Raw genomic sequence first — 27,608 nt, 5'->3', positions numbered from 1 at the left:
CCTACTTACTTGAGCCACATTTTTACAACAGAATTTTGGTGCAAATTTTGGTGAAAAATGACTCATCTTAGCCCCCCTCTCCTGTGAAGCCCTTCTCCTTCCCACTGAGCCCCACTTCCTTGTCAAGCATGCTGGGAAAACAGTGTAGAAACCCAAGATGCGCCAAAATTCTCTGCTTTTAGACAGATTTTTTGCACAGACACCTTCACAAATCTGGGCCCCTATATACTAGACCTCAAGTAAACTAAATATAGAGGAAACAGTTTTGGCATCACCTACATGTTGAAGACATACTTTTAATGTAGTGGTGTAAATATGGCGGTTACAGAGGTAGCAATCATAGCAGGGGTCCCAGCACCCTGGGGGCCTGTAGAAATCCCAGCTACAGATTTGGAAACTGTAAAAGCTGCTTCTTCATGAAGCACAAGTGTCCTAAAAAGGAACCCAGATTTGCCCCCTTCTCACTGGGAAGAGAAAGCTTATCAGGCATCATCATCTTTATGGAAGATGAGGATCCTAAGTCTTTCTTCTGTAAGAAGTCTTATAACATTGATCTGTCTTGGTGTCCCAATGATATAACCCATGCTGGGTGACAGTAACTAATGGTGTCTAATACAATGCCCATAGTGGAAGCCACCCTCATTGCTATATAAATCTGTAGCACCGTAGAGCGTTACAGTCTCCATGTTCAGACTTTCCTACTGCCCATATGTTATTTTTTATGGCTAAAAGCTCATGATGAACCATGGAAAGTACTGTAAGGAGACAGAAGAGGATGACTCTAGAAGCTAAGATGATTACCTCCCAGATAAGCCTTTTTCTGTGCTCAGAGCACAATGGCATGTTCATAATGTAATCACATTAGTCAGGCATTCAGCCATTTAGTTAAAAAGTACCGAATGTGACAAAGTGAAATAGTTGATCACTAAAAATGAAAAGCTCTTTATCTGTGTGCGAAAGAAGACTCCGTTGTGGCTGCCGGAGCCTGGAGCTGTGAGCGAGTGAGTGGCATATCTCGGCTGTCATACAGGCTGCGGCTTGAGAAAACACGCACCATAAATTATGTTGGATGGACAGACAAATTGGCTTTTCCCCCGCAGCGTCATATTTGTGTGGATTATATACAGGCTCCTACTGCTCCTTAATGTGCTGGGAAGGTAAAATGTCAAGAAAAATTTCAGTGCCTTATGATGAGAGGGAATGTGCACAAGATGAGCTCAGGGCATCCATGTAGAACAATACCAGTCTTATGTGGAGATACTTAAAGGGATGGTCTGGCCTAGGAGCCAACAACCCAGTGTTTGAAAGGTGTGCCTTATTAAAAAACAAAAACAAAAAAACTCATCTGTCTGCAGTCCCACTGTTTCAGTGTCGCCACCCCGTTCCCTGCCACTTACGGACGAGAAGTGGCTAGGTCCCATGACCGCTGTGGCCACCAGTTACATGTGCTTGTATAGCAAGTCACTGCTAGTGACATGTTAGTGCCGTACTGTTCAAGTATTTTTGACTGCTGAGGCCAGTGATTGGCCGCAGCAGTCAAGGAACCAAGCCACTTCTGGTCTGGAAGCGTTCAGGAATGGGGCAGCAGCGCTGAAATGGAAGGACTGCGAGCAAGTTTTTTTTTTAATGGGGCATGCCTTCCGCCCACTAGGGTTGCTGGCTCCTAGCCTGGACAACCCCTTTAAATTGACATCCATGTTAGACAAACATTGTTTGAACCTAATTTCATCCGAACCAGCAGACTATCCAATGTGTATAGAGCTGTTCCAACTTTCCCCTGTCAGCAGATGTCAGAAGAAAGGTTAGGCATGTTAGAAATTTGGGACAGCCCCGATGACTTGTTCTCAAGCAAGATATCAGTACAAGAGGTGCCTGGCAGCAGCTTATTCCCCTTCTCCTATTGAGAATGCCTACATGCTTGGCTGAGCCAAGTATGCATGTGTACATCTGCTGATAGTAGTAGTGGTTGCCCTACCCCTTAGCTAAGGAATAAAATATAGGATTAAGTCCAGGATGTATTAATGGATTAAATCAAAGGAGATTGAAGTTAACGTCTATGACATGCATACTCACCTTAAACAAAGACTTGTCTTGGAAAGGCTCACACACCAGCTTTTCTACATTTCCTCCGGCCAGAAATGTAACAATCACAATAAGCATGAGAACCCAGGAGAACATGAAGCTGAATCCAACTCCGCTGCAAAGTAATAATCAATATTAGTTATTATAGGGTTGGAAGGCAAAAACATAACAGAACATAATAAATTACAGCAGACCATCCGCTGCGAGCATCATGTAGGACGATAGATAAGATACCTACAAGATGTGCAAAGTATACTCACGCCATGAGAAAGTTCCCTCCAGTATTTGAGACACAGCCTCTCGTGGTTGGAGAAGAATGTTGGTCATAACCACAAGAACCAAATAGGAGGCCAAGGAAGTAGAAAACCACAATAAGTGTCACCATGCAACAGAGGACAAGAGATCCGAGCCACCTGTAGAGGAGAAGTCATTGCTAAATGTATATTTCTAATTTGCTACCACTAGAGAACGATGAGTTATCTGTGAAACATTCTTCAGACTTTCATCTCATCTCAAAGATATATGATAAGTGGACACAATACAAAAAGAAAGAGAAAGATAGTCAGTATCCACCTGAGACAAAGGACCTTAGCACCTTTTTATCAGATTTGGTCATCTAAAGAGGCAAGATCATATGAAACATCTTGAGAATATGTTGGAGTCAGAATACTCACCTCACCTAAGGGTTGTGAAAGGGAATCTGTCACCACGAAATTCACTGTTAACCCACGAACAATACCTTGTAGGGTTAGCTCAGGTGATTGTAATGATACCTTTCACTTAGAGACCTGTTACTTCATTCTGGAGTAAAATTACTTCTAATACATATGCTAATGAGCAGTTAAGTGCACCAAGGGTGGACCCAAGCCACCCGTGCTCCTCCTGCTTCCTCTGCCAACCCCTCCCTCTCCTCCTTGATCGACATGAACCAAAAGTGATTTTTCTCCAAAGTGAAGCAATAAATCGCTAATTGAAAGGTATCATTACATTCAGTTGAGCTAGTGTGTGATTTTGAGGGGGGTATTGTTTCATACAAATATTATCATCTCTAGTGGTCTAGTGTAGCTGCAAGTTTAATATCAACTGCTCTGGTGGTCTAGTTACTGAATGGGTTACTGCAAATATCGTAGTCAGGCGTACCGAAGAGGTCAACGCCATCCCTGGTTTATATGGACAGTGAAGCAGTCAATGCCAGCATCATTGGTGGCATAGAGTGGTGAAGGGTCTAATGTCAGCATCCCTGGTGGTTTAAGGCAGGGAAGGGAAGAGATAAACTTTCACCAGCTTTCTGGTACTAACTACAGGGCAGTGGTGTCTATGAGTTGTTTCTGGTATTGCAACCCAGTGAAGTTTCTACCCTTGGAAAACACAGAGATTTTCTTTCTAAACCATAAAGGTTCCCATTTATCACGTAACATATTTTAGAGATGGCTACTTCCCTGTGTGAGGGATTATATAACATACCTGCAGAATGAAATATACATATTTCATGTTAAATGCAGGAATCAATTGCCTTGAGGGTTAGATGTTCTTCTCAGACATTAAGACATATCATACATATTATATCTATAATAGCTGTTTTGTCACAGTGTCAAATATGTGCACAGAAATGAGAAACACATGTGAGGACAGGAAATCAATGCTTAAAGGGTACCTCTAGCCATAAGGTGCACACGGCTATATTCAGGACATTATACAATACTTTTCTATGGTACTTTAAGTGCTAAACAATATGGACCAGAAGTCTGTATAGCAGCCACAGAAGTTGGCACTGTGATACCGTCCATACTCTCCATGTTATACCTACAGTGTACACTGCCCAAGTTGTATATACATATCTTGAGTATTAACGTCCCAGCAAGTTTTACAGGTCTACTGTCATTGGAGTTACAAAAGGTCACATCTACATGGTAGCGTGGAGATCACTGATCAGTTTTAATGAAGCAGTACAACAAGACGGTGAGTTGTTATCATAGGGCAAAGTATATAGCTACTGTGTACAACTGATAAACAGTGCACCCGATGACATAACCGTAGGTAATATTTAGCTGCTATTATTCAGTGCAGGCTGATAAGTAAGGGTATAACAAATGATCAGTCTGATGTCTACAGCCTGTCTCATTAGAAGTGCAGAACGCTGCTCAGTCTTCCTTCCATAGTTTACCTGGTATAAGTACAAGCTCACAAAAAGCTCACCAGGAAGTCAGTGCATGGAGACTTTCCAGTACATGAAATATAAAATCACCAAGGTCTTCTCCATCTCATTGTGAATGACCTCCACAAAAGCAAGGAGATCCAATGTGGTCACCTGCTGGTCGTGTGGTTTGTTACTAAGCAACAGCCCGATTATATTCAGATCTTATAGCAAATACAGTATATCAAATAATATTTCTACTAGAGGTTAAAAGGAAAAATTACATCAAAATTTCTTCTAAAAACCCAGTCTATAGCATGCCTGGACAACATGTCTCACACATCATCATTTAGTCCCATAACAGCAACGTTTTACATAAATGTGGCTAATAGCTCAGTGGTAGGGAACATATAGTAAGTCAGGGGCTGGGGTAATGAAATAAGAGGCAGGCTGAGAAGCCTGCCTCTCTATGTACAAATAGCCACTTTCAGTGCTCAGAAGACGTTGAAGGAGGACTCTCCTTAGCAACTCTCAGTTAGAGCTTTGTTAAGAAGACTCTTTACTCCTTATTTTTTTGGTAAAATGAAACATCTTTCACTAATAAAGTATATTACAAAAATGTAACTACACTGCCCAAAAAAATAAAGGGAACACAAAAATAACACATCCTAGATCTGAATTAATTAAATATTCTTCTGAAATACTTTGTTCTTTACATAGTTGAATGTGCTGACAACAAAATCACACAAAAATAAAACAATGGAAATCTAATTTTTGAACCCATGGAGGTCTAGATTTGGAGTCACACTCAAAATTAAAGTGGAAAAACACACTACAGGCTGATCCAACTTTGATGTAATGTCCTTAAAACAAGTCAAAATGAGGCTCAGTAGTGTGTGTGGCCTCCACGTGCCTGTATGACCTCCCTACAACGCCTGTGCATGCTCCTGATGAGGTGGCGGACGGTCTCCTGAGGGATCTCCTCCCAGACCTGGACTAAAGCATCTGCCAACTCCTGGACAGTCTGTGGTGCAACGTGACATTGGTGGATAGAGCGAGACATGATGTCCCAGATGTGCTCAATTGGATTCAGGTCTGGGGAACGGGCGGGCCAGTCCATAGCATCAATGCCTTCGTCTTGCAGGAACTGCTGACACACTCCAGCCACATGAGGTCTAGCATTGTCTTGCATTAGGAGGAATCCAGGGCCAACCGCACCAGCATATGGTCTCACAAGGGGTCTGAGGATCTCATCTCGGTACCTAATGGCAGTCAGGCTACCTCTGGCGAGCACATGGAGGGCTGTGCGGCCCTCTAAAGAAATGCCACCCCACACCATTACTGACCCAATGCCAAACCGGTCATGCTGGAGGATGTTGCAGGCAGCAGAACGTTCTCCACGGCGTCTCCAGACTCTGTCACGTCTGTCACATGTGCTCAGTGTGAACCTGCTTTCATCTGTGAAGAGCACAGGGCGCCAGTGGCGAATTTGCCAATCTTGGTGTTTGGCTGTAAGCACAACCCCCACCTGTGGACGTCGGGCCCTCATATCACCCTCACGGAGTCTGTTTCTGACCGTTTGAGCAGACACATGCACATTTGTGGCCTGCTAGAGGTCATTTTGCAGGGCTCTGGCAGTGCTCCTCCTGTTTCTCCTTGCACAAAGGCGGAGGTAGCGGTTCTGCTGCTGGGTTGTTGCCCTCCTACGACCTCCTCCCCGTCTCCTGATGTACTGGCCTGTCTCCTGGTAGCGCCTCCATGCTCTGGACACTACGCTGACAGACACAGCAAACCTTCTTTCCACAGCTCGCATTGATGTGCCATCCTGGATAAGCTGCACTACCTGAGCCACTTGTGTGGGTTGTAGACTCCGTCTCATGCTACCACTAGAGTGAAAGCACCGCCAGCATTCAAAAGTGACCAAAACATCAGCCAGGAAGCATAGGAACTGCGAAGTGGTCTGTGGTAACCACCTGCAGAACCACTCCTTTATTGGGGGTGTCTTGCTAATTGCCTATAATTTCCACCTGTTGTCTATCCCATTTGCACAACAGCATGTGAAATTGATTGTCACTCAGTGTTGCTTCTTAAGTGGACAGTTTGATTTCACAGAAGTGTGATTGACTTGGAGTTACATTGTGTTGTTTAAGTGTTCCCTTTATTTTTTTGAGCAGTGTATATTAACTGCACTATATTAAAAATAAACTGAAAAGAATCAGCAGTAGGGTATGGGTGCATATGCCATAAATTCTTCAGATAGCAAGACCCCTTCAAGAGGCACACATAACAACAGCATCTCAATGTAAAAATATAGTATACAAAAAAATTAGTTGCTGAATTTAGATGTGCAATTTAAATCGCTTGGAACCCAATGCAAAATCTGTAGCAGGGCCCCTACATGTGGCAACACTGGAGCCACCAGGTCTCTTATTTTGATGTTACTCCTATAGATTCCGACTCACTTTTGATGAAACATTCATGCCATTTAGCAGTACATGGCCAGACTCAAACTGAGGTATCTTAGGTATATCATATAAAATGAGTATGAGGTACCAAAGAAAGAATCTATACTCTGCCCCCTTAGATGTTGCACTATGTAATGTATTCATTTTGACCAGAATGTTCCTTTAATAAAGGCTCTAGATACCGTATGTACATCATACAATGCTGAAGAACAGACTATACCTGTAAAAGTCATACTGCTCGATGACAGGATAATAATCTCGGACATACATCTCACTTTGGGTTAGATAGAACGTAAGGTTGGACATTACGTGAATGACTGGGATCATTTTGGAAAATTTTGTGATATTTGCTCCGATGGAATCCAAAATGTTCTTCACATCTAAAAAAAACAGCAAAGACACCAAAACAAAATGAACATTTCTGATCAAACTCAGATGGAACAGCTTTGATGAACTACATACCCAAAATAGAACATGCAGGTCTTCAAGAGCTGAAGATCCAAAGGCTGCCCATCTATGTCACATGTCATATTAACTTATATTAGTTAATCCAAAACTCACAAATGTATCATGAATGAGGAAAACGGGGCACGCAATGAATAATGAACAGAATACACACTGGACACACTCAACTGGTGTTCAATGGAATTTGAGGATAAAGTCAGAGTTCTCTTTAGCGTTCACATTTACACATACTGTACTTTTCAGCTTTTGACTACAGGTTTTGGAATTTTAGGTACAGAATGTTTCTTCTTTTGCCTGTGGGATCTATTTTAAAGCAAGAACTGTCATAATTTGCTTGCGATGTTCAGACTTGAAAGGGGAGTGTGAAAAGCAATAGCCCCGCTTCTGTAACGTTTGAACTTTTTCCTAAATTGGTACAGTCAAACACTGGTAAAGTTCACGCCGTTGATAAGTTAGACAAGCAAATGTTATACAGCCAGGGCCGTAGCTATAGTGGGTGCAGCGGTAGCAGTTGTTACCGGGCCCAGGAGCCTGAGGGGGCCAAAGACCCTTACGCCACATAAGAAAACACTTGTATTATAGAAAGTACATGCTGGGAGGGCTCTGTTATAGATTTTGCACAGGGGCCCAGAATGTTCAAGTTAGTCCTCTGGCTGGAGGGAAAGGGTTAGGTCAAGAATTTGGCCGGGGAAGGGGGGGGGGGGGGTTTAGGAAGACAATGTGCTCCCCTGCCCCTGGCCACAAAGAACTGAGGGAAAGGGGGCCCAAGCTGAACTCTTTCTTGCACCAGGGCCCATAAGCCTTTTGCTACGCCCCTGATAACAGTGTAGGTGAAGTATAACATATATTGTAGATGTTAAATGGAGACTGGTACTATAGCTAAAGTAGATGCTCCTCAAGGTACAGTCTTCTTGTATAGCCTACATACTAAGCCTCTCCTCACTCTTCCGTTAATCGTATCAGGCAGTCTATATCCACCATGCTCCTGCTCTTCCATGTGGGTACGGCTGCCACATCACTTACCAGCTGGTCCCTGCCTGCCACCGTTCTCCCGGCCCTTCCCCTTCTAGACGTCAGTGCTCAGGAAGCAACCCGCTGAGCTCCTACTCCGGATACAGGTTCTCCAAAACAATTTAAAGCTTTGGGACTCCAGACAGCATTGTGAACTGCTACTATCAGCACTGAAGACACTGCTGCCAGGTGTGGGATTACAGCCAAGCCACCCATCACCAAACAACCACTAGACCAATATCACCTAAGTGCTGAATTGCCACCCACCAACCTGCCTCCATATCCTTGCTGGTGCCAGAGATTTGCACTTAAAGCCTGCTTACTGTATGTATTTGAAGTTCTACATTGCACTTCAGAAAAAAAAAACTTTGTTAGGTTTATCTCTGGCCTCATTCTTCAGTACTATAATTCCATTGCCCCAACCCCAAGGAGCGATGGACTGAAGGAGAACACTGTGACAAAACACTTCATCAGGGCCACTACCACTCCCATCCTCTACCTCAGGGACTCCACATATACACTAAACATAGGGATTAAACTGAATGTGCACACAGCCTCACTCCACACATATTTTTTCTTTAACCAGAGAATAGTGTTCTTGTTGCAACTTTGTGATTATGGAGTTGCACGTAGTTATTAATGCTAAATAAACAATTTTTAAAATTCACCTTTTTTTTTCAAATAAATTTCACATTTATTTTAATGGGGTCATCAACTTCAATGTAATCATTATGTTTACCCTTTTTTTTCTCATCCCTCTGCAGCTTTGGTCTTTTCACTTTCTGTGGGTGGGCATCAATCACCTGCATCTCCCAGGAGTGCACTGCAGTCACCTTTGCAAACCCCACCCCTATCAGTTCTCGGTTTTCTGTTGTCTTCCTCCCGTGCATTGGAAATAATCCCTCAAACACAGCCCCAGTGATTTCACTAATAAATAAGTTCTATGGTATGTAATGCCAACACACACACCATTTCCTTTCCCGCTTTCTAGAGCAGGGGTGCGCAACCTTTTTTGGTCTGAGGGCCGCATTGTCACATTGCTCTATTTCAAGGGGCCGCAAATTAAAAAAATATCGATCGGCGCTCATTTGCATCAGCCTATTGATTGAGGAGGAATGATCACTATCACAGTCATTCCGCCTTCATTTAGTTATATTGATTATTGGTAGCCCATCCCTGATTACACAGAGAGATGTGCTGCTAATAATTGTAAACCTTTCAGCCTGTTAAAATATGCAAATCAGCCGGCAAACGAGCGCAATAACCAGTAAGCACTTTCCTTAACCGCAAAAGCCGACGCTCACTGATTATTACCGCCTCCCACCGTTATAGGGGCCCTGCAATAACCAGTAAGCGCTTTAACTTACTAGTGGGGAAGGAGCTCATTTGTTAACCCTTTAATGACCAGGCTTTAAAAGGCCTTAATGACCAGACATTTCTTTGTGATTTAACACAAGTGGTTCAAACGGCTGTAATCTTATTTGTTGAAATACCAAAATAGTTTTTGCAACAATTTTTTACGTGACACATAGGGCTTTATAATTTATTTTTTAGTCGTTTTGTTTGGGAGAAACTGTACAAAACATTTTTTTCAAATTATAGCTCCTTATTCTTTAAATATGCAGACCGACACCAAAATAAATAATTATAATTAGTTCCCTATTTTGTGTAGGCCGTTTTGTTATATAATATGTATAGTTTCACATGAATGGGGCAGTAATGGTGACGGTTTGGTTGGTGTGGGTGTTTTTTCTTTTATGAATTTTATTTATTTTTTAATCTTTTTTTAACTTAATTTGTAATATATTTCTGCTACATGATATGTCCCCCAAGAGGTCATAGAAAGACCTTTTGGGGCCTTTTATTTTTATTTTTTACTTCTATTTGTATTTTATTAATATTTTATTGTATTATTTTTTTATAATTGGTTTATTACTTTTTTTTTTTTATATATTTTTTGCCACATAATATGTCCCCCAAGAGGTCATAAAAAGTCTGTTAGGGGACAATGAACACTCTATTATTTTGCACTTTTTCCTTTTTATTTTTTATTTTATTTGAATTTTTTTTATAAATTCTTTTTTATTTTTATTTTTTTTGTTTTGTTTTTTCTTTTGAATTTTTTATTATTTTTTTAAAATATATTTTTGCCACGTAATATGTTCCAAAAATGGTCATAAAAAGACTGTTGGGCACTTTTTAATTTTTTTTATTTTTATGGTATTTCATTTTTATAATATTCTATTTTTTTTCTTTTATTTGTATTTTATATTTAGTTTTCAATTTTTTTTTTTATAATTTTTTTTAATATATTTTTTCCTCATAATTTGTCCCCAAGAGGTCACTGAAAGACCTTTGGGAGACAATGAGAGACTTTTTTTTTGTACTATTTCCACTGTAACTGGGGCATCCAAAGAAGCCCCAGTTACAGGGGAAACCAGCCTCCTGTGGGAGTTTATAGAAGGCAGAGCTGATTAGGGTTTCCTGACCCTGCAGTTCTGCACTCCTCTGCCCAAAGCCGCTCATCGCGCCGCTCATCTATCTGAGGAGATAGCAGAAGCGCTGATAAAGCGCCTCTGCCTTCTCCCCTGCTCCCTCATTATCACTTCCAGCGGGGGGGCCCGACCTGCTCCTGCTACAGTGCAGGACCAGGAGCGGTCATCCATCGGCGTGCGGCGCTTCAGGCAGAAACACAGCTAATCGCACGATCAGCTGTACTTCTGCCCAGCAACATGGGGGCCGCAAAACCTGGTTCTGGGGACTGCATGCAGTCTGCGGGTTGTGCACCCCTGGTCTAGAGGGAGATCAAACTATATATTTCTATGAATTTAGAAGAAGGAACGAAGAAATGAAAAGTGTCTGTTCTTCACTATAATATCACTAGGCCAGCACTGAGAGAAGGAAGAGAGAAGGGACCTATTGAACATGTCAGTCCGCCACTGAATGTAGGAGAAACAGCAGGGGGCGCTACCAGAGAGGAATATGTAATGTACATAGAAAACCTAACATTATTTTTATGGCATGTGTACTGTAATAATAATTAATTTAAAATACCGTGTTCATTGCATAGTAATAACCCCTTTAAGTATCAAAAACTACAGTGTGGTAAGTGTGCAAAAATCGGGAATATATATATGTGTAATAGGGAATATATAGGAGGGGCAATTTCTTCCTGACAGCATTTACTGTGCAATATACAATTATAATATAGTAGAAAGGGGATAATAATAGATAATGGAGTAGAATCAAATGCAGTCTTATGGAAAGCTAGACATTGTTTTAAATCACAAGCTCAGCTCTGCTGTATCTGTAGCTAGAGGCCAAAGATTCTCCTGATCTAACAGGATTCGGATCCGACCCAGACTTTTGATGTAAGCATACAGCTCCTGCATGAAGCCTTATAGAAGTAGTAATAATGGTGGTAGTAGTAGTAGTAGTAGTAGTAGTAGTAGTAGTGTTATACACAGGCAGCAATTGTGATTAAAGAAAGCTCTGACTTTCTTCCGGCACATAACGAACACATAGCCTCCTGTAAGGACACATCATCCAGGAACAACTTACAGGGAATGGCTGAGTAACAATTCCAAAAACAGGTCCAAAAAGATTTTGTTAATAATAAGAAACAAAACACGTCATTAGTCACATACCAACTGCACAGAAAGAGCCAACAAATAACAAAAATAAGAAGACATTGCTACACAAGATTTCCAAAACTATAGGCAAGATTCAATAATCCTGCCTCATATTTAGACCTCATGCACATGGCTGCGGCCTGCGGGCACCAGGCAATATGCGGGCACCGGCTGTTTCGGACCCGCTGACTTGAATGGGTCCACAATCCGGAAGGTGCTATTTTTTTGCAAAACTTGTTCTATTTATTTGCGGTTTGGACGGATCACAGACCCATACAATTTGAATGGGTCTGGATCCGTCACGGCAGCCGCATGGATCGTGTCGGACCACAAATTGCAGTCCCCAATATAGGGAACGGCTGTGTGCATGAGGCCTTAAACAGTGTAAACTTTACACCAGGACAGTAATGTGATGGAATAATCACTGCCTGCCTCCAACTGCACCACAGGAGCTCAGCTAAACTGTTAGGGACTTGTCTGATAAAATACTGCAGAATTCATCATTAGAGGAGCAGGGAATGACACTTAAAGATTCTTGGCCTCAATGTAAAATTTAACAGGGGAGCCCCACTTATCGTGCCATTCATTATACTGTCTTATCTGGGAGAAGTCATCAGTAATAAACACTCAGAAAACCATACTGTATCTTTGTATGGCTAAGATTTCATACATATTCTCCATCAGATGCCATAAAGTACGGAAGCATTCTTCCCCTAGAAGCACATGGTAGCTGTACGGCTCCTTAGGCTACTTTCACACTAGCGTTATTCTTTTCCGGCATAGAGTTCCATCCTAGGGGCTCTATACCGGAAAAGAACTGATCAGTTTTATCCCCATGTATTCTGAATAGAGAGCAATCCGTTCAGGATGCATCAGGATGTCTTCAGTTCAGTCTTTTTGACTGTTCAGGACGGAGATAAAACCGCAGCATGCTATGGTTTTATCTCCGGACAAAAAAACGGAAGATTTGCCTGAATGCCGGATCCGGCATTTTTTTCCATAGGAATGTATTAGTGCCGGATCCGGCATTCAAAATACAGGAATGCTGGATCCGTTAAGCAGACCGAATAAAAGGTGAAAAAAATAAATGGCGGATCCGTCTTTCCGGATGACACCGGAAAGATGGATGCGGCATTTTAATGCATTTGTAAGACGGATCAGGATCCTGATCAGTCTTACAAATGCCATCAGTTGGCATACGTTTTGACGGATCCGGCAGGCAGTTCCGGCAAGTGCAAAAGTAAGATGTCTTGCTTGAAGTCATCATGATGCACCCAGTAGTGGACAATCAGCCCAGTATAATAATATGTAGATAAAATGTGATTGGAAAATGGAGCTACCTATTACATAAAAAACTGGGGGAGGTCTATTAGAATATTACTTTAAACGAGATGCATGTAAGACTATACGTAAGTGTCATGATAGAAGAGAGTCACTCACCTTCCTCTATGTTTTTAGTTTGATTTTGTACCATTTCTGGAGTGTTATTGAAAGCGGCATAACCCTTTGGGGGGAAAAATGAAAACAATTTAATAAAAAAAATAATAAAAAAGTTAAAGTTAAAGGGGGGATTCCTATCTAGGATCTCTAGGCTGTGCCATCACTTTATGATCAGTGGTGGTGCTACCTCTGGGAAAGAAGGGGCAGCAGCGCTGACTTGGCACTGTGTAATCTTTATGGTGTTTCCTTGCACAGTGGGGCCCCAGTCATTACGCGGCTTTTGCTTTCACTGCCAGGTGGCAAGGAAAGCAGCTATGCAGGGACATGTTAGAAAGGTACATATTGATAACGCAGCACTACAGCCCCTTTATTCTCAGAATCGGTCAGGGTCCAGAGGTTGGACCCCCACTGATGATAAAGTAATAGCATACTCTACTGATATTCCATAACTCTATACATTTGGAAAAGTCTTGATTCCGAAAACACTTTTTTTTTTAAATACTCTATTTTAATAGAGAATTCAACATGGCCAATCTGTACACAGACTCATTTCACTCAAGACTAATCCAGTGCTTCATTGCGCCTATGGTGGCGCTGAAAATAAATTGAGCACTTGCTGCCACTTTCCCTCATAGATTTATATAATCACAGAACTGGTCAGTTGCCACCAGTAGGCCAATATAAAAATAGCAGGGTCCTAGGAAACAAATCACAGAAATAAAAATTCTGTGATTTGTCTCAAAGATGCATAGTCCCAGCAGCAGTACAAGCTGTGAAACCCATTTTTGAGGGGAATAGTTCAAAGTGGATATCCCTTTTAAGTAGGACAGAATTTCGTGCTTGGATATGTGTGAATGATCTTGATATCCACGAGCCTACAGAAGTGGTGGTAGTCACCAAGTAACAGCATACCACCCCTTCCCACTGAATGTCATTAAAGAAGAGGATCACCAACACAAAGTACAGAAGAGTTGAATGAAAATGTGAGTATTCCAACTTTAACAAGATATGGACGGATTGGCTAACAACTATTTTATATTTTATCTTGGAATTGTCCTTTAATAAGCAAAATAAATAATCCTCTAGTAAACCTACCAGGAGCAGCTGGTAGAACATTGTGCCAAGCATTCAGTGTCTCACCTTTTGTACAAAGTTACTGAGATCCGTCTTGAGAACGTTGTTTAATTTGCCAAGATGCTGGTTTAGATCTGGTAACTATGGAAAATAATTAAAGATTGTATCAATTACGGTCTGTAAAAATATTATCTATAGGGATTTTCAGATTCATTTATTGGGTTCATTTATTGGATCTTCAATTATCTTACCAAACTGAAGTTGGCATTGACCCTTAGCTGTGAGAGTGAGTTCTTGATCTTGTTGCAGGTAATCATTGCCACGTTGGTGAAGCATGCCGGGTCACTCAGCGTGGTGTTTAGTTGTACCTTGGCATCTGTAAGGTTTAAGTCTAGGCGGTCCATTGCCTCCTGAAGGATTTCCACAGACACGCTGACGTTCTCCAAAGCTTCTTTTGTTTCCTTGATTGCTGAGACAACCAAACATGGCGGTTAATATCATATTAGAAATGTTGTAGCCTAATATGGAACATGTTGTTTGGTTTATCTCAATATGATGGTCCAGGTTCTGCTGTAACCATCTTTTACCTACCCCCCCCCCCCCCCCCCGTTCTATGTATTTGGCTGGAAATGGATGCCTATAACTATATTTGTTATCAATTTCCATCGCCACCCAAGAAACTATAGGCTTACAGAAATGGAAACAGTGGATTATTTTGGGAACATAGACCAAAACCAGAATGCAATGGATGCAAAGAATTAGTTAAATTTCACCAAGGCGTCAAGAAACATGTGTAAAGCAATGGCAAAGTAATGGAAAATCGAACACTTCCCTGTTTTTTAAAATGTGCACAATTTTGGGACACCTTGGGTCCAAAGAAGAAATAGTAATCTGTATTCATACAATATCAACATATTCTGTATCATTTTACTTTGGGGTAGGCAACAAACAAGCAGAATGACAAATAAACAAGCAATGAGACAAAAGAAGAGAAGCCCCTGGCCAAGAGCTTCCAATCCAAATGGGAGGAGGGACACAATGGGTACATGGTACTAACTCTGCTCCTTGTGCTGGCATGGGGAATATTAAAAGGGCCAAGGAACCCTTCACCAGCAAGTATCCGAGCTAATGTATATATATATACAGTGCAGAGTGATGCATTGTGGGTAGCTAGCTGAGGACAGAGTGAAGATCTGACCAGGTAAGTTTGTTTGTGGGCCATGGACTATGGTTGTATTAATAAGTACAGTTATTTGACATAGCCCTCTGTGTTTAAAAGTCAAGATTAAACAGGAAATGCTAGGGCAAATCTAATGCTATGGGCCAGCGAGTTCCACAGAATGAGTACAGCACGGGAGAAGTCCTGTAGTCCTGAGAGTCATAGATAATTGGCACAGTGAAATCATTCTTTAAGCGGTTGTCCAGGATTTTAGTATTGATGGCCCTTTCTCAGGATAGCTCTTCAGTATCTGATCATTGGGGAGTCTACCACCAACCACCCATGCCGATCAGCTGTTTTTTGGGAGTTCTAGCATCGGACGTTGGTGCTGGTTACTGCAGTGCAGCTCTGTCTACTACACAATGGAGGAAACTGTGTAGTTAAAGTGCTAACTTCTTGGTGGGGCTACACCAAAACAGCTGATCTGCATGGATGTCTGGTGGTAGACCCCCAGCAATCACATATTGAAAGCCCATCTTGAGGAAAGGCCATCAATAGAAAAATCCTGGAAGCCCCTTTAAAGGCCCGTAAAAAAAACACAAACGCATTAGTTCTGTGTTGCATTAGAATCGCAGCATGTTCTATATTCTGCGTTTTTCACACAGCCCTGGCTCCATAGAAGTGAATGGGGATTCAGTGAAAAACGCATTGCATTTGGTTGTAACCTGGATACAGTCCAAGTGTAATGCGTTTTTCACTGATGGTTGCTAGGAGATGTTGTTTGTAAACCGTCATATTTTTTTTTTTCACGTATCAAAACGTATTTAAAACGTATCAAAACTGATATGCACCCGCACGGAAAAACTGAAACACTGAATGCAAATGTAGACAAAGCTGAATGAGCTTGCTTGGTGTGAGTCACTGAATGCACCCGGAACACATCCTGAGCCAATCCGTGAAACAGGTTTAAATGTACCTGCACGTTATATCATTTATCAATTCTAATAAGTTAGATGTGAACAGCACATGCCATAGCTGGGCCAAATTAGCTTTAAATGGGGTAGTCTTCTGCTCAACTCTTGGGACCAGTCTGACCCGGATGTGAACCCAACCAAAAAATTTCATACCAAAAAAATATAAGAATGTTTGAATGACCCACACAATATATTTCATTGGTTTTATTATATTGTTACTAGTTTTAGTGTCTGAAGTTCTTCATGAATAATGATGATTATTTTTTATATTATTTGTAATTCTACTTGATTGATGATTGTGGATTCACTGTAGAACATCTGCAGTTTAATAGTCCCTAAGCAGATAGCCCTGTTGTTTACAATGACAATGAGCCATTTTCCATTTATTACAGGTCAGGCAGCCTCATGCATCATCTTTAGTGTCCTAACTTGGAAGAATAGAGTCTTCACTATAATCTATGGCTGATACACAGCTCTGCATCTTAATTTCATCATAAAAGCGTGACTGCTCCATCATAGTAATCTGTAGAGATATCACTTCTGTAAAGATCACTTTGGCTTTTCTTAAGGGTTTTAATGGGAATGATTGATTATATTGTTCTGCTAAGCAGTTTGATGGTCAAAGATATTTCACAGCAGAAAGAAGGAAAACCAAGTCAGCTCACAGGAGGGAAGATGCTTGGAAGCAGGGAAGCCACAGAGAAGATAAATCCTCTACAGCTGCTCTTGGACTTTCTGTATGGAAATGCTATAGACTGTGTGTAGCCTGCTGCATCCGATTCACTAGGGATTGGTTTGATTACAGATGTCTAGTTCTTTGTCTAGATCTCGATCCCGATAGTGTAGTTCAGATTCCTAATATTAGTAAATGTACCACTAAAACCTCTAGGGGTTTTGTACAACCCACTTGTCCCTTAGAGGTTCTTTACAGACAGCAGACGGCCACATAGTAGACTGCGTAGACTAGATGAGGACAAAACACACCCTGACATTGACCCACCAGGGGATTTTCTAGTAGACCCATTCTTCTGGAAGTGTGGATGTACACATGTTCTGTATAGATGAAGGGTAGCCTTTACAAACATTTCCTGTTTTACCAAAGGAACCCAGTCCAATATAGACTGTGTCCATCTTCTCTAGATATCAGATGAGGGAGGTGTGGTGTCTTCTTGTACTCAAAGGGTTTATGGGTTGTGGACAAAGATCCATTGGGATCTTTTAGATTAAAAACTTCCACCTACAGATAGACTTAGGGTGCATTTACACCAAATGATTGGTCAGAAAATCTGTTGGTGTAAATGCACCCATATTGTATTGCCAAACTGTTCCTATGTAAAACATGAATAACCTGGAAAATGTCTGTTCACGTAATAATATATCATAGACACATATTCTAAAAAAAAATCATAAAAAAAACTTGTATGGGAAATGTGATCTTCTGTTTTACCTCAGAAAAGATATTGTAGGAAATCCTGAGGTTATGATATAGATAGAAAACCTGGAAATATCAGAACCTGAGTAAAGTCTTTTAAAGTGGTTGCTGGATGACAACTTCTGTCCTCTTCCACTACATGGACCTCATTTATGGGCCAGAATGGAGAGCTGCTCTGTAAAAGTATTCTTGAGGACCTGAGGAGTCCATGCGTTAGGCTAGTTTTACATCTGCATTTTTAAATAACCTGCTGAAGTTCAAGACATTTATGCCGAAAAGCGTCTGGATCCCATTGTAGGCAATAGAGATCTGGTGGTGCGCGGCTCTATCTGGCCAGGCCGGATACGGTAAACTCCATCCTGCTGGATTTAAAAACACATGCTTAAAACTAGCTTTACATGGATGTCCATTCATCCGAGTCACCACCATGCAATGGTACATTTGTATGCCTAGATGCTGCCTGGGTCAGCTTTCTCTCACTCTCTGTAATCAGCTATTATCAGCAACCTTAATCTTAAAAAGGGTTGTCTTAATGAGGCAAAGCTTTTAATATTCTTTCTGGAGTTAGGTACTTATTTTCCAATGGTGAGAAGTACTAATTTCAGCCATTGCAGAGCCTGTAGGTGCTGTCAGAATATATCAAATGTAAAGGAGTATTCCAGATCACAGCCAAATTGTTCTTTGGGGCATGATGGCTTCTTTGGAACTCTTGAATGTAGTCGAGTTCAGTGTTGGATTGGCCCACCACAGTACCAGAGGTGGGCCATGGATCTCATACAATAGTGGTCCCCAAAGATCCATGAGAAAAGAAAAACATTTGGAGCCAATCACTTGCCAATCACAAAACCTGATGAAGTTGGGCCACAAGAATAACTTCCTCTGGTGGGCCCAAGGAACCCCAGTCTGACACTGGTTTAGTTGTAGTCCACTTTGCAGCGCCAGAATAGGAATAGCACTAACAGAGAAAATACCCTTGTCATCAAATTCCCACCAACTAGCATGTGAAGCCACATCCCAGCGATATGCCAACACCTGTATGGCTGGATTACCCCATTAAAGGAAAACTAAAAAGTTTTAGAACAAAAGATGAAAAGTTGCTTAGTAATGAACAATAATTAGTAAATGCTTGTACGTAGCATGTAACACTAAAACAACTGCATGTTTTTATCCAGCACAACTTCTTGAATATGGGAAAGAATGGGATCAGAGAAGAACATCATGGTAAGTGCTGCAAGCTGTGTAAAAAGAGGTGAGGCGGACCCCAAGCAAATTATCAAAAGCTCTCTTCCAGTGAAACCACCTCATCACTAATTATGTTGGTCAGTAGGACTTGGCTGCAGATGTGTTACCTGAAGCTTCTGGGGCACAGTACTAAGGGTGCCTTCACAGCCAGCAACTTTTTTGCAGAAAAATGGGTTCCATTTTTCTGAATGGGGTTGGTTTGGCGGAAAGCATATGGATTCCTGCAAACCCAATTCAGATGAACGGAACTCATTCTCATCTGCAAAATCTGCCAGTAAAGGCGCCCTATATATGTACCTGCAATACCATGGATCATATATACTACTGATGGCTTTGTTTGTGGCAATGGGCCTTTGTGTTCTACTTAGGTACCAGAACCTGGGTGTGACTGCTACCTCTCTACTCCATATATAGCTACACCTCTGACTTGGTGGTTGTTTGCCTCCAATTTCCTTTCCCTGCCCAAGAATGCTTCTAAGATTTTTCATGTTTTTATGTATTATTTTTACCTGTTACACTAATACTAGTGTCTGTTTAATTGGTGGAACCAAAATAGTTACACTGAGACTACACACGACACAGATAGGTGTATATATAGGACAAACACTTCACGTCACAGGACTATTCAATGCCAGCAGTGCTGTGGTTTTACCTTTAATTGCCCTTTCCACTTTGACTACAAGTTAAAATAAAAAGTGAACAAAAGTGAACATAAAACAAAAGGTAACAATGAAACAACTATAAGACACACAATGAAACCATGATGCAACAATCTGCTCATAGTGATAAACAGCAACGAAGCATGTAAATGGATATGAATATGGGGTCACGTATGGAAAACTTCTCGTGGACATTTTACAAACATGTATCACTGTAATCATCAATAGTCAAACAGAAAACGTAAAGAGATGTGAAAAGCCAGCACCAATCTGACACACAATGCCACACACAGAGTAATAATGGTGAGCAAATTGGAAAATGGAATCTGGGTCTGATAATTCTTAGATTCAAATATTTTGCCACATTATTTGGAGGGATATCCTTATACAGTGGGATGCGAAAGTTTGGGCAACCTTGTTAATTGTCATGATTTTCCTGTATAAATCGTTGGTTGTTACGATAAAAAAATGTCAGTTAAATATATCATATAGGAGACACACACAGTGATATTTGAGAAGTGAAATTAAGTTTATTGGATTTACAGAAAGTGTGCTATAATTGTTTAAACAAAATTAGGCAGGTGCATAAATTTGGGCACTGTTGTCATTTTATTGATTCCAAAACCTTTAGAACTAATTATTGGAACTCAAATTGGCTTGGTAAGCTCAGTGACCCCTGACCTACATACACAGGTGAATCTAATTATGAGAAAGAGTATTTAAGAGGGTCAATTGTAAGTTTCCCTCCTCTTTTAATTTTCTCTGAAGAGTAGCAACATGGGGGTCTCAAAACAGCTCTCAAATGAACCGAAGACAAAGATTGTTCACCATCGTGGTTTAGGGGAAGGATACAGAAAGCTGTCTCAGAGATTTCAGCTGTCTGTTTCCACAGTTAGGAACATATTGAGGAAATGGAAGACCACAGGCTCAGTTCAAGTTAAGGCTCGAAGTGGCAGACCAAGAAAAATCTCGGGTAGACAGAAGCGACGAATGGTGAGAACAGTCAGAGTCAACCCACAGACCAGCACCAAAGACCTACAACATCATCTTGCTGCAGATGGAGTCACTGTGCATCGTTCAACCATTCAGCGGACTTTACACAAGGAGATGCTGTATGCGAGAGTGATGCAGAGGAAGCCTTTTCTCCGCCCACAGCACAAAAAGTGCCGCTTGAGGTGGGCTAAAGCACATTTGGACAAGCCAGCTTCATTTTGGAATAAGGTGCTGTGGACTGATGAAACTAAAATTGAGTTTTTTGGCCATAACAAGGGGCGTTATGCATGGAGGAAAAGAACACAGCATTCCAAGAAAAACACCTGCTACCTACAGTAAAGTATGGTGGTGGTTCCATCATGCTGTGGGGCTGTGTGGCCAGTGCAGGGACTGGGAATCTTGTCAAAGTTGAGGGACGCATGGATTCCACTCAGTATCAGCAGATTCTGGAGACCAATGTCCAGGAATCGGTGACAAAGCTGAAGCTGCGCCGGGGCTGGATCTTTCAACAAGACAACGACCCTAAACACTGCTCAAAATCCACTAAGGCATTTATGCAGAGGAACAAGTACAACGTTCTGGAATGGCCATCTCAGTCCCCAGACCTGAAAGTAATTGAAAATCTGCGGTGTGACTTAGAGAGAGCTGTCCATGCTCGGAAGCCATCAAACCTGAATGAACTAAAGATGTTTTGTAAAGAGGAATGGTCCAAAATACCTTCAACCAGAATCCAGACTCTCATTGGAACCTACAGGAAGCATTTAGCAGGCATGCTCAACCTGCGGCCCTCCAGCTGTTGCAAAACTACAACTTCCAGCATGCCCGAACAGCCTACAGCTATCATCCTACAGCAGGGAATTGTGGGAGTTGTAGTTTCACAACAGCTGGAGGGCCGCAGGTTGAGCATGCCTAGTTTAGAGGCTGTAATTTCTGCAAAAGGAGGATCTACAAAATATTGATTTAATTTCCTTTTTGTGGTGCCCAAATTTATGCACCTGCCTAATTTTGTTTAAACAATTATAGCACACCTTCTGTAAATCCAATAAACTTCATTTCACTTCTCAAATATCACTGTGTGTGTCTCCTATATGATATATTTAACTGACATTTTTTATCGTAACAACCAATGATTTATACAGGAAAATCATGACGATTAACAAGGTTGCCCAAACTTTCGCATCCCACTGTATTTAGATTGAAGGCTCGGCCACCTTTGCAACCAGTTTTTTTAAGCACTTAGCAAATAATCTTTGCTTTATATTGTTGCATCTACAGATCTCTGCATCTCCATGGCTCCAGACCACATAGAAACGTCTGTAGTCTTACTTTATGGTCATACTCCCATCAGTCCTCTACTGCTCAGTCTGTTAACATAGAGACACATAGGTCTGCAGAGGTACTGGAAACAAACAACAGTATATTTTAATTTGACAAATTTAATTTGTCTAAGATTTTAAAGTCATTTAGAGGTAAAATGTGCTAATACTTTCCTAATATATCTTTGTTGTTTGTGATACAGAACTCCAACTCTCCCAGTATACACAATGGGGGGAATTTTTGAAGACTGATATTTTCAAAGCCAGTCTTTATCCGAAGTGCGTGGGAGTAATAGGTGTAACATTTATTAAGAGGCCTATACTTTGTGGGCTACATGTGCATCAGAAAATTTGAATTTATGCCAGCAGTGAGCTGGCGCAGGTTTCCTCTATAATTTGTGCCAGTTTTCTGGTGTAAATTTTAACAAATATATTGGAAGCTGTAGCTCTGTGCACTTTTTTGCAATGTCCTGAGAGTGGCAAAAAAGCAGCATGGGGGGGGGGGGGTTCACAAACAAGGAATGGTGCAAAAGGATTTGGCACCTTTTTGACACCAGAAAACTAGAAAACTGGTGCACAGAGCTTGAATTTACCCCATAGAGATCAATGATGATATTCTTCCTGCCTTCAGCAACCACTAGAGGGAGCTTATGAGCCTATCTTATTAGGGAGTTTAATGTATAAAAATAGTATGCAATGAGCCCCAGAGCTCCCTCTAGTGGTGGCTATGAGACAGATTGTCTATGCAGAGATTTAGAGCTCTACAAAAACAGAACTCCATCCAGTCTAAAGATATATAAAGAAATTAAATCAGCACATAAATTGAGCTTATCTAGATTAAAAATGGTGTTTTAAGGTGGACATTTAGGTTTAATAGTAATAAGTGGAGATCTGCTGTAGGCAATGCTCCTGTGTACAATATTACTTAACAGTATGGGTAAGAGTCTATAATAACTGGTTTGAAATTTCTATTAAACCTAAAATTAATCTTTAATGAATCTTGATCTTTATATTCATAGATATTGGTTGTGGAGTGCAGAGAAGGGAAAGGAGTACTAACTCCGTATGGGTTCTATCTGTCCTATCACCCCAGGTAGAGAGTTTGACATTCTTGTGTGGTGACTTGTGCTTCACTGATAAGTAATGCCAAGCTCCTTAGCAAGAATTTCAGAAAACGGATAAATCATCTGAAAATTAATTCCCATAGGACAAGTAAGTTATTGCTGTGTTCTTACTGTGAGAGCCCTGGAGGGTTAACTCCGTTGTATCATGTCTGATCACACAGACCTGTCTGTAAAGATCCTGCATGGTCTGCCATCATGGAGTAAGACCAGACATAACACTGATTAATATGACAGAGCCCTGATACTGTTCATAAAACCAGAGACTGTTCTTATAACGAAGTCCCTTTGATGTCACTATCTCTCTACTTTCATACTTTGATCCTTTGCTGTAAATTGTTAATATACAAGAAATCCTTCCAGTATAAATAAAATCTAGACAGGTGAAGATCTATGGACTTTGTTAATAGTTTCTCTTATATTCAGAGTTGAGGCTAGGTTTCCTTCAGCCTGGGGAAAGGCTCAATGGCTTATTGGCACCCCCCTTCTGGACATCCAGTATCGGTAGCCACTCTCACATGCCCAGCTACACCCGTGCTTATGATAACTTATGTGCTGCCAGCATTTAAATGCTCTGTAGTTAAAGGGGTTGTCACATAAAGACAACCACTGTCCAAATGATCTATTTGACTTGAGCATATAGAGGTCAAAATGGAGTCCCATCTTAAAGGGTTTCTGTCATCAGAAATTCTGTTATGTAGCTGCCTGACATTAGCGATGTGCTAATATCAGCAGTACATAACAGTGTGATTTATAATTGTGTCCTTGCCGCCACTCTCCAAAAAAATACACTTTTAAAATATGCTAATGAGCCTCTAGGTGCTATGAGGGCGTTGCTTCAGCACCTAGAGGCTCGGTCTACGAAGCATTTAGCATGCCCAGGTCCTCCATTTAGCACGTCCAGGTCCTCCATTTAGCATGCCTAGGTCCTCCATTTAGCACGCCCAGGTCCTCTTGAGTGACGTCTGACTTCTCCTGATCGGCGAAGAAATCCCGCGCCTGCGCCATCCCGTTTTGTATTTGGCGCAGGCACAATGAGTGAAGGACGCGCTCCTAGCGCAGAATACAAAACAGGATGGCGCAGGATTTGTTCGCCGATCAGGAGAAGTCAGACGTCACTCAAGAGGACCTGGGCATGCTAAATGGAGGACCTGGGCGTGCTAAATGGAGGACCTGGGCATGCTAAATGGAGGACCTGGGCGTGCTAAATGGAGGACCTGGGCATGCTAAATGCTTTGTAAACTGAGCCTCTAGGTGCTGAAGCAACGCCCTCATAGCACCTAGAGGCTCATTAGCATATTTTAAAAGTGTATTTTTCAGGAGAACGGCGGCAGGGACACAATTATAAATCACACTGTTATGTACTGCTGACATTAGCACATCGCTAATGTCAGTCAGCTACATAACAGAATTTCTGATGACAGAAACCCTTTAAGGACCCTCCTCCATGAGCCAGAGCAGCGGTTCACGTGAAGATGTCAAAGAACTGGTAATAGGTGTGATGATGTCAGAGAGATGATGAACTCACAACCGACAATGGTAGTGACATCACTTGACCTGTCCCTGAGAACAGGTGATGATGTCACAGGTTATGAGATCACAAGGATAGGTTAGGCAGGTGACCATATAAACTGACTGTTGGTACACACAGCTTCCAGATAGCTTTGCTGGCTGCACCTGGGAGTCTGGTGGCCCATTCAAGAAGTCTGGTGCATCCCTTCTAAGACTCCATAGTGGGTTATGACATCACAGAGGTTGACATTTCTGCTGATGTCATCATCTGAACATTGCTATATATACAGTACACTGTATGGGCATTACACGGGGCTGCGAAAGGTTTAATATGTAAACCCCCATTGGGTGTCCTTTCTGAGGGGGAAATTCATTGATCACACTGGACTTGTTTTTGGTGATTAGGCCACCAGTTTTCTTATGTATATGGCTGGCATTAGGATGGCCTAGATATTAATGAAAGAGAAGCAGAAGACACGATAGAGCTGTTCTACAAACTAATTAAACAGCATCGTCACAGAGAAACAGTAATATCTTCTATAGCAGGAATATTCATCTGTGTTCATATCTGTATCTTTAAAGGTGAGTCCTAATTACCTCCAGCCATGTTGAGAACACCATCAAAAGCAGGACGCACTTCTTTCCCGAGCTGCTCATGGACACGTTCTCCCAGCAAAGGCCCAACATCTACAAGAGGAAATTCTCAGACAACCAGCAAAGAATCCACTTAAATATAATATACAAAGAGATTTCTTTAACGTGTACCTAAAGTTTTATTTTTCATTATTCAATAGTAAACTCGGTAATGTATTTTATTAAAGAAAAATGCCACTTATTTCCCTTCCACCTCATGCTCCACTGATCACTGTCTCTGAATTTACTGATCAAATTTCTACACAGAAGTCCGTCCACAGCCCATTGAAGTCTACTAGGAGCAGAGAAGGAGGAGACGCTGAGTAGACAGAAGGCGCAGACAGACTAGATGTGGCTGCAGCACCTAGTGAGTGATCTACAGTATCTCACCAATATTGCAAATGGTAATCCAGCTCTGGGGTGAGATAAATAACTCACTAGATGCTGCAGCCGCATCTGGCCCCTCTCCACCTTCTGTCTGCTCAGCAGCTCATCCTCCCCCTGCTCCCTCCTTAGACTTCAATAGACTGTGTACTACTGACTTCCATGTATGGATTTCATCAGTCACTTTAGAGTCAGTGATCATAGGTAAAGTGGAGAGAAATAAATGCAGGAGATGGTAAGGTGCAACTGATGTGAAGACCCATAACAGCTGCTATGCCCACAGCCCTGGTAGACAGTTACACCCATAGGTGTGACATTACTAATGATTATTGGTATGTTACATAACACTTACTGCTCAGTTCTGCCAGAGCCTTGTCCTTGGTGATGTTGAACTTGTCCAATACATAGTCAATTTGCTAAAGAGAATGAAAACATATAATCATGACATGTAAATGTACACACGGTCACTAAAGCAAGCTGATGTGATGCATGAGGAAAAATTGGGTTTCTGTAGTAATTATTTAAAGTTGGCACAGGAAGAGTGATATGCTATTATGCCATTCCCATTTACTGGAGGTGCAGGTGGCACACACTGGAAGACTTTCTATAGCACCCAGTTCCGGAGCAAAGATTTAGTACAATTTATTTTTCAACTGCTGGACTGTTGGTGTCCGGGAAAATCCAGATGATGAGGTCTTGAGGGCAAAGCCCCTGTGACCAGCTCTTTAAGGCTACATTCACAAGAACGTATTTTGTTTCCGTGTCCGTTCCGTTTTTTTTTGCGGATTGGATGAGAACCCATTCATTTCAATGGATCTGCAAAAAATGCGGACATCACACCGTGTGCTATCCGCATCCATATGTACGTTCCGTAACCCCACAAGAAAAATAGAACATGACTTATTCTAGTCTGTTTTGCAGACAAGGATAGGCATTGTTACAATGGATCTGCAAAAAAAAAAACTGATGCAATACGGAACGTCATGTGTTTGTTTTGCAGATCCGCAATTTGTGGACCGCAAAACACATACGGTCGTGTGAATGTAGCCTAAAGCTGCATCGATGGCTTGCAATGTTGAATAAGGCCGAATGCACACGGCCGTGTTCCGCGGCCGAGAGCGGTCCGTGGAATGCCGGGCTGGATTCCTGTTCAGAGCAGGAGCGCACGGCGTCATTGGTTGCTATGACGCCGTGCGCTTCATGCCGCCGCTGCTGTACAGTAATACACTCGTATAGTGTATTACTGTAGTGCAGCGGCGGCATGAAGCGCACGGCGTCGTAGCAACCAATAACGCAGTGCGCTCCTGCTCTGAACAGGAATCCAGCCCGGCATACCACGGACCGCGGAACACTGCCATGTGCATTCGGCCTAAGTGATAGGAAAACCTCCCATGGCCTTAGATTGTTTCAGGCATGATCAGGGGGAAAGATGCACCTTCAACTTTGCAGTTATTATATGTGGCTGGAGGGATGACCTAGAGAATACAGGCAACAGAGTATTTGGGGGGTACTATCTCTAATTGGGGAGAGAGCGCCTTAATTGGCGTGAGGAGACTTAAAGGCCATACATGCTCCTCTGGTTATTTAATATCTGAGTCATGTCTCAAGGCCTATTTAAAGGGTCAAACACTGACTTATAGGATAGCTGCCTTACAACTGGTGGAATTAGAGGCAGAGCTTGGTATGAACTCATTTGCATCCCTTTCTTTTCAGACAGAGTAGCAATAGTAGAAACTCATTAAAATAGGGGAACTGTACATTTTACAACCAGCGATATGACATTTTAGACTGTTTTAGTTCAAAGCCTGATACTGCTCTCTACTGGTCATTTGAAGATCTACAATTCGATGTTGTTGTTTTTTTTTTTCTTTCTTCTGCTA

At 41.7% G+C, this 27,608-nt stretch overlaps 1 protein-coding gene across 10 annotated transcripts in view; it reads right to left on the bottom strand.

The window, feature by feature from the left end:
- Positions 1 to 27,608, bottom strand: part of PROM1 (prominin 1) — a 206,394-nt gene that overhangs the window by 59,450 nt on the left and 119,336 nt on the right. For all 10 annotated transcript variants that reach the window (XR_005776402.1, XR_005776403.1, XM_040419072.1 and 7 more), the window contains 8 exons: positions 26,081 to 26,144; positions 25,309 to 25,398; positions 14,555 to 14,772; positions 14,370 to 14,444; positions 13,230 to 13,293; positions 6,902 to 7,061; positions 2,343 to 2,495; positions 2,074 to 2,197 (listed from right to left, as the gene is read on the bottom strand). Coding sequence is in view for 8 of the 10 variants with exons in the window: in XM_040419072.1 (XP_040275006.1) it covers positions 2,074 to 2,197; positions 2,343 to 2,495; positions 6,902 to 7,061; positions 13,230 to 13,293; positions 14,370 to 14,444; positions 14,555 to 14,772; positions 25,309 to 25,398; positions 26,081 to 26,144 (948 nt within the window). In the remaining 2 variants the exon portion in view is untranslated. The remainder of the gene's footprint in view (positions 1 to 2,073; positions 2,198 to 2,342; positions 2,496 to 6,901; positions 7,062 to 13,229; positions 13,294 to 14,369; positions 14,445 to 14,554; positions 14,773 to 25,308; positions 25,399 to 26,080; positions 26,145 to 27,608) is intronic.

Source organism: Bufo bufo, chromosome 2 (assembly GCF_905171765.1).
Source record: "Bufo bufo chromosome 2, aBufBuf1.1, whole genome shotgun sequence".
NCBI classification, from domain to species: domain Eukaryota; kingdom Metazoa; phylum Chordata; class Amphibia; order Anura; family Bufonidae; genus Bufo; species Bufo bufo.
This window is presented reverse-complemented; position numbering and strand designations above follow the sequence as displayed.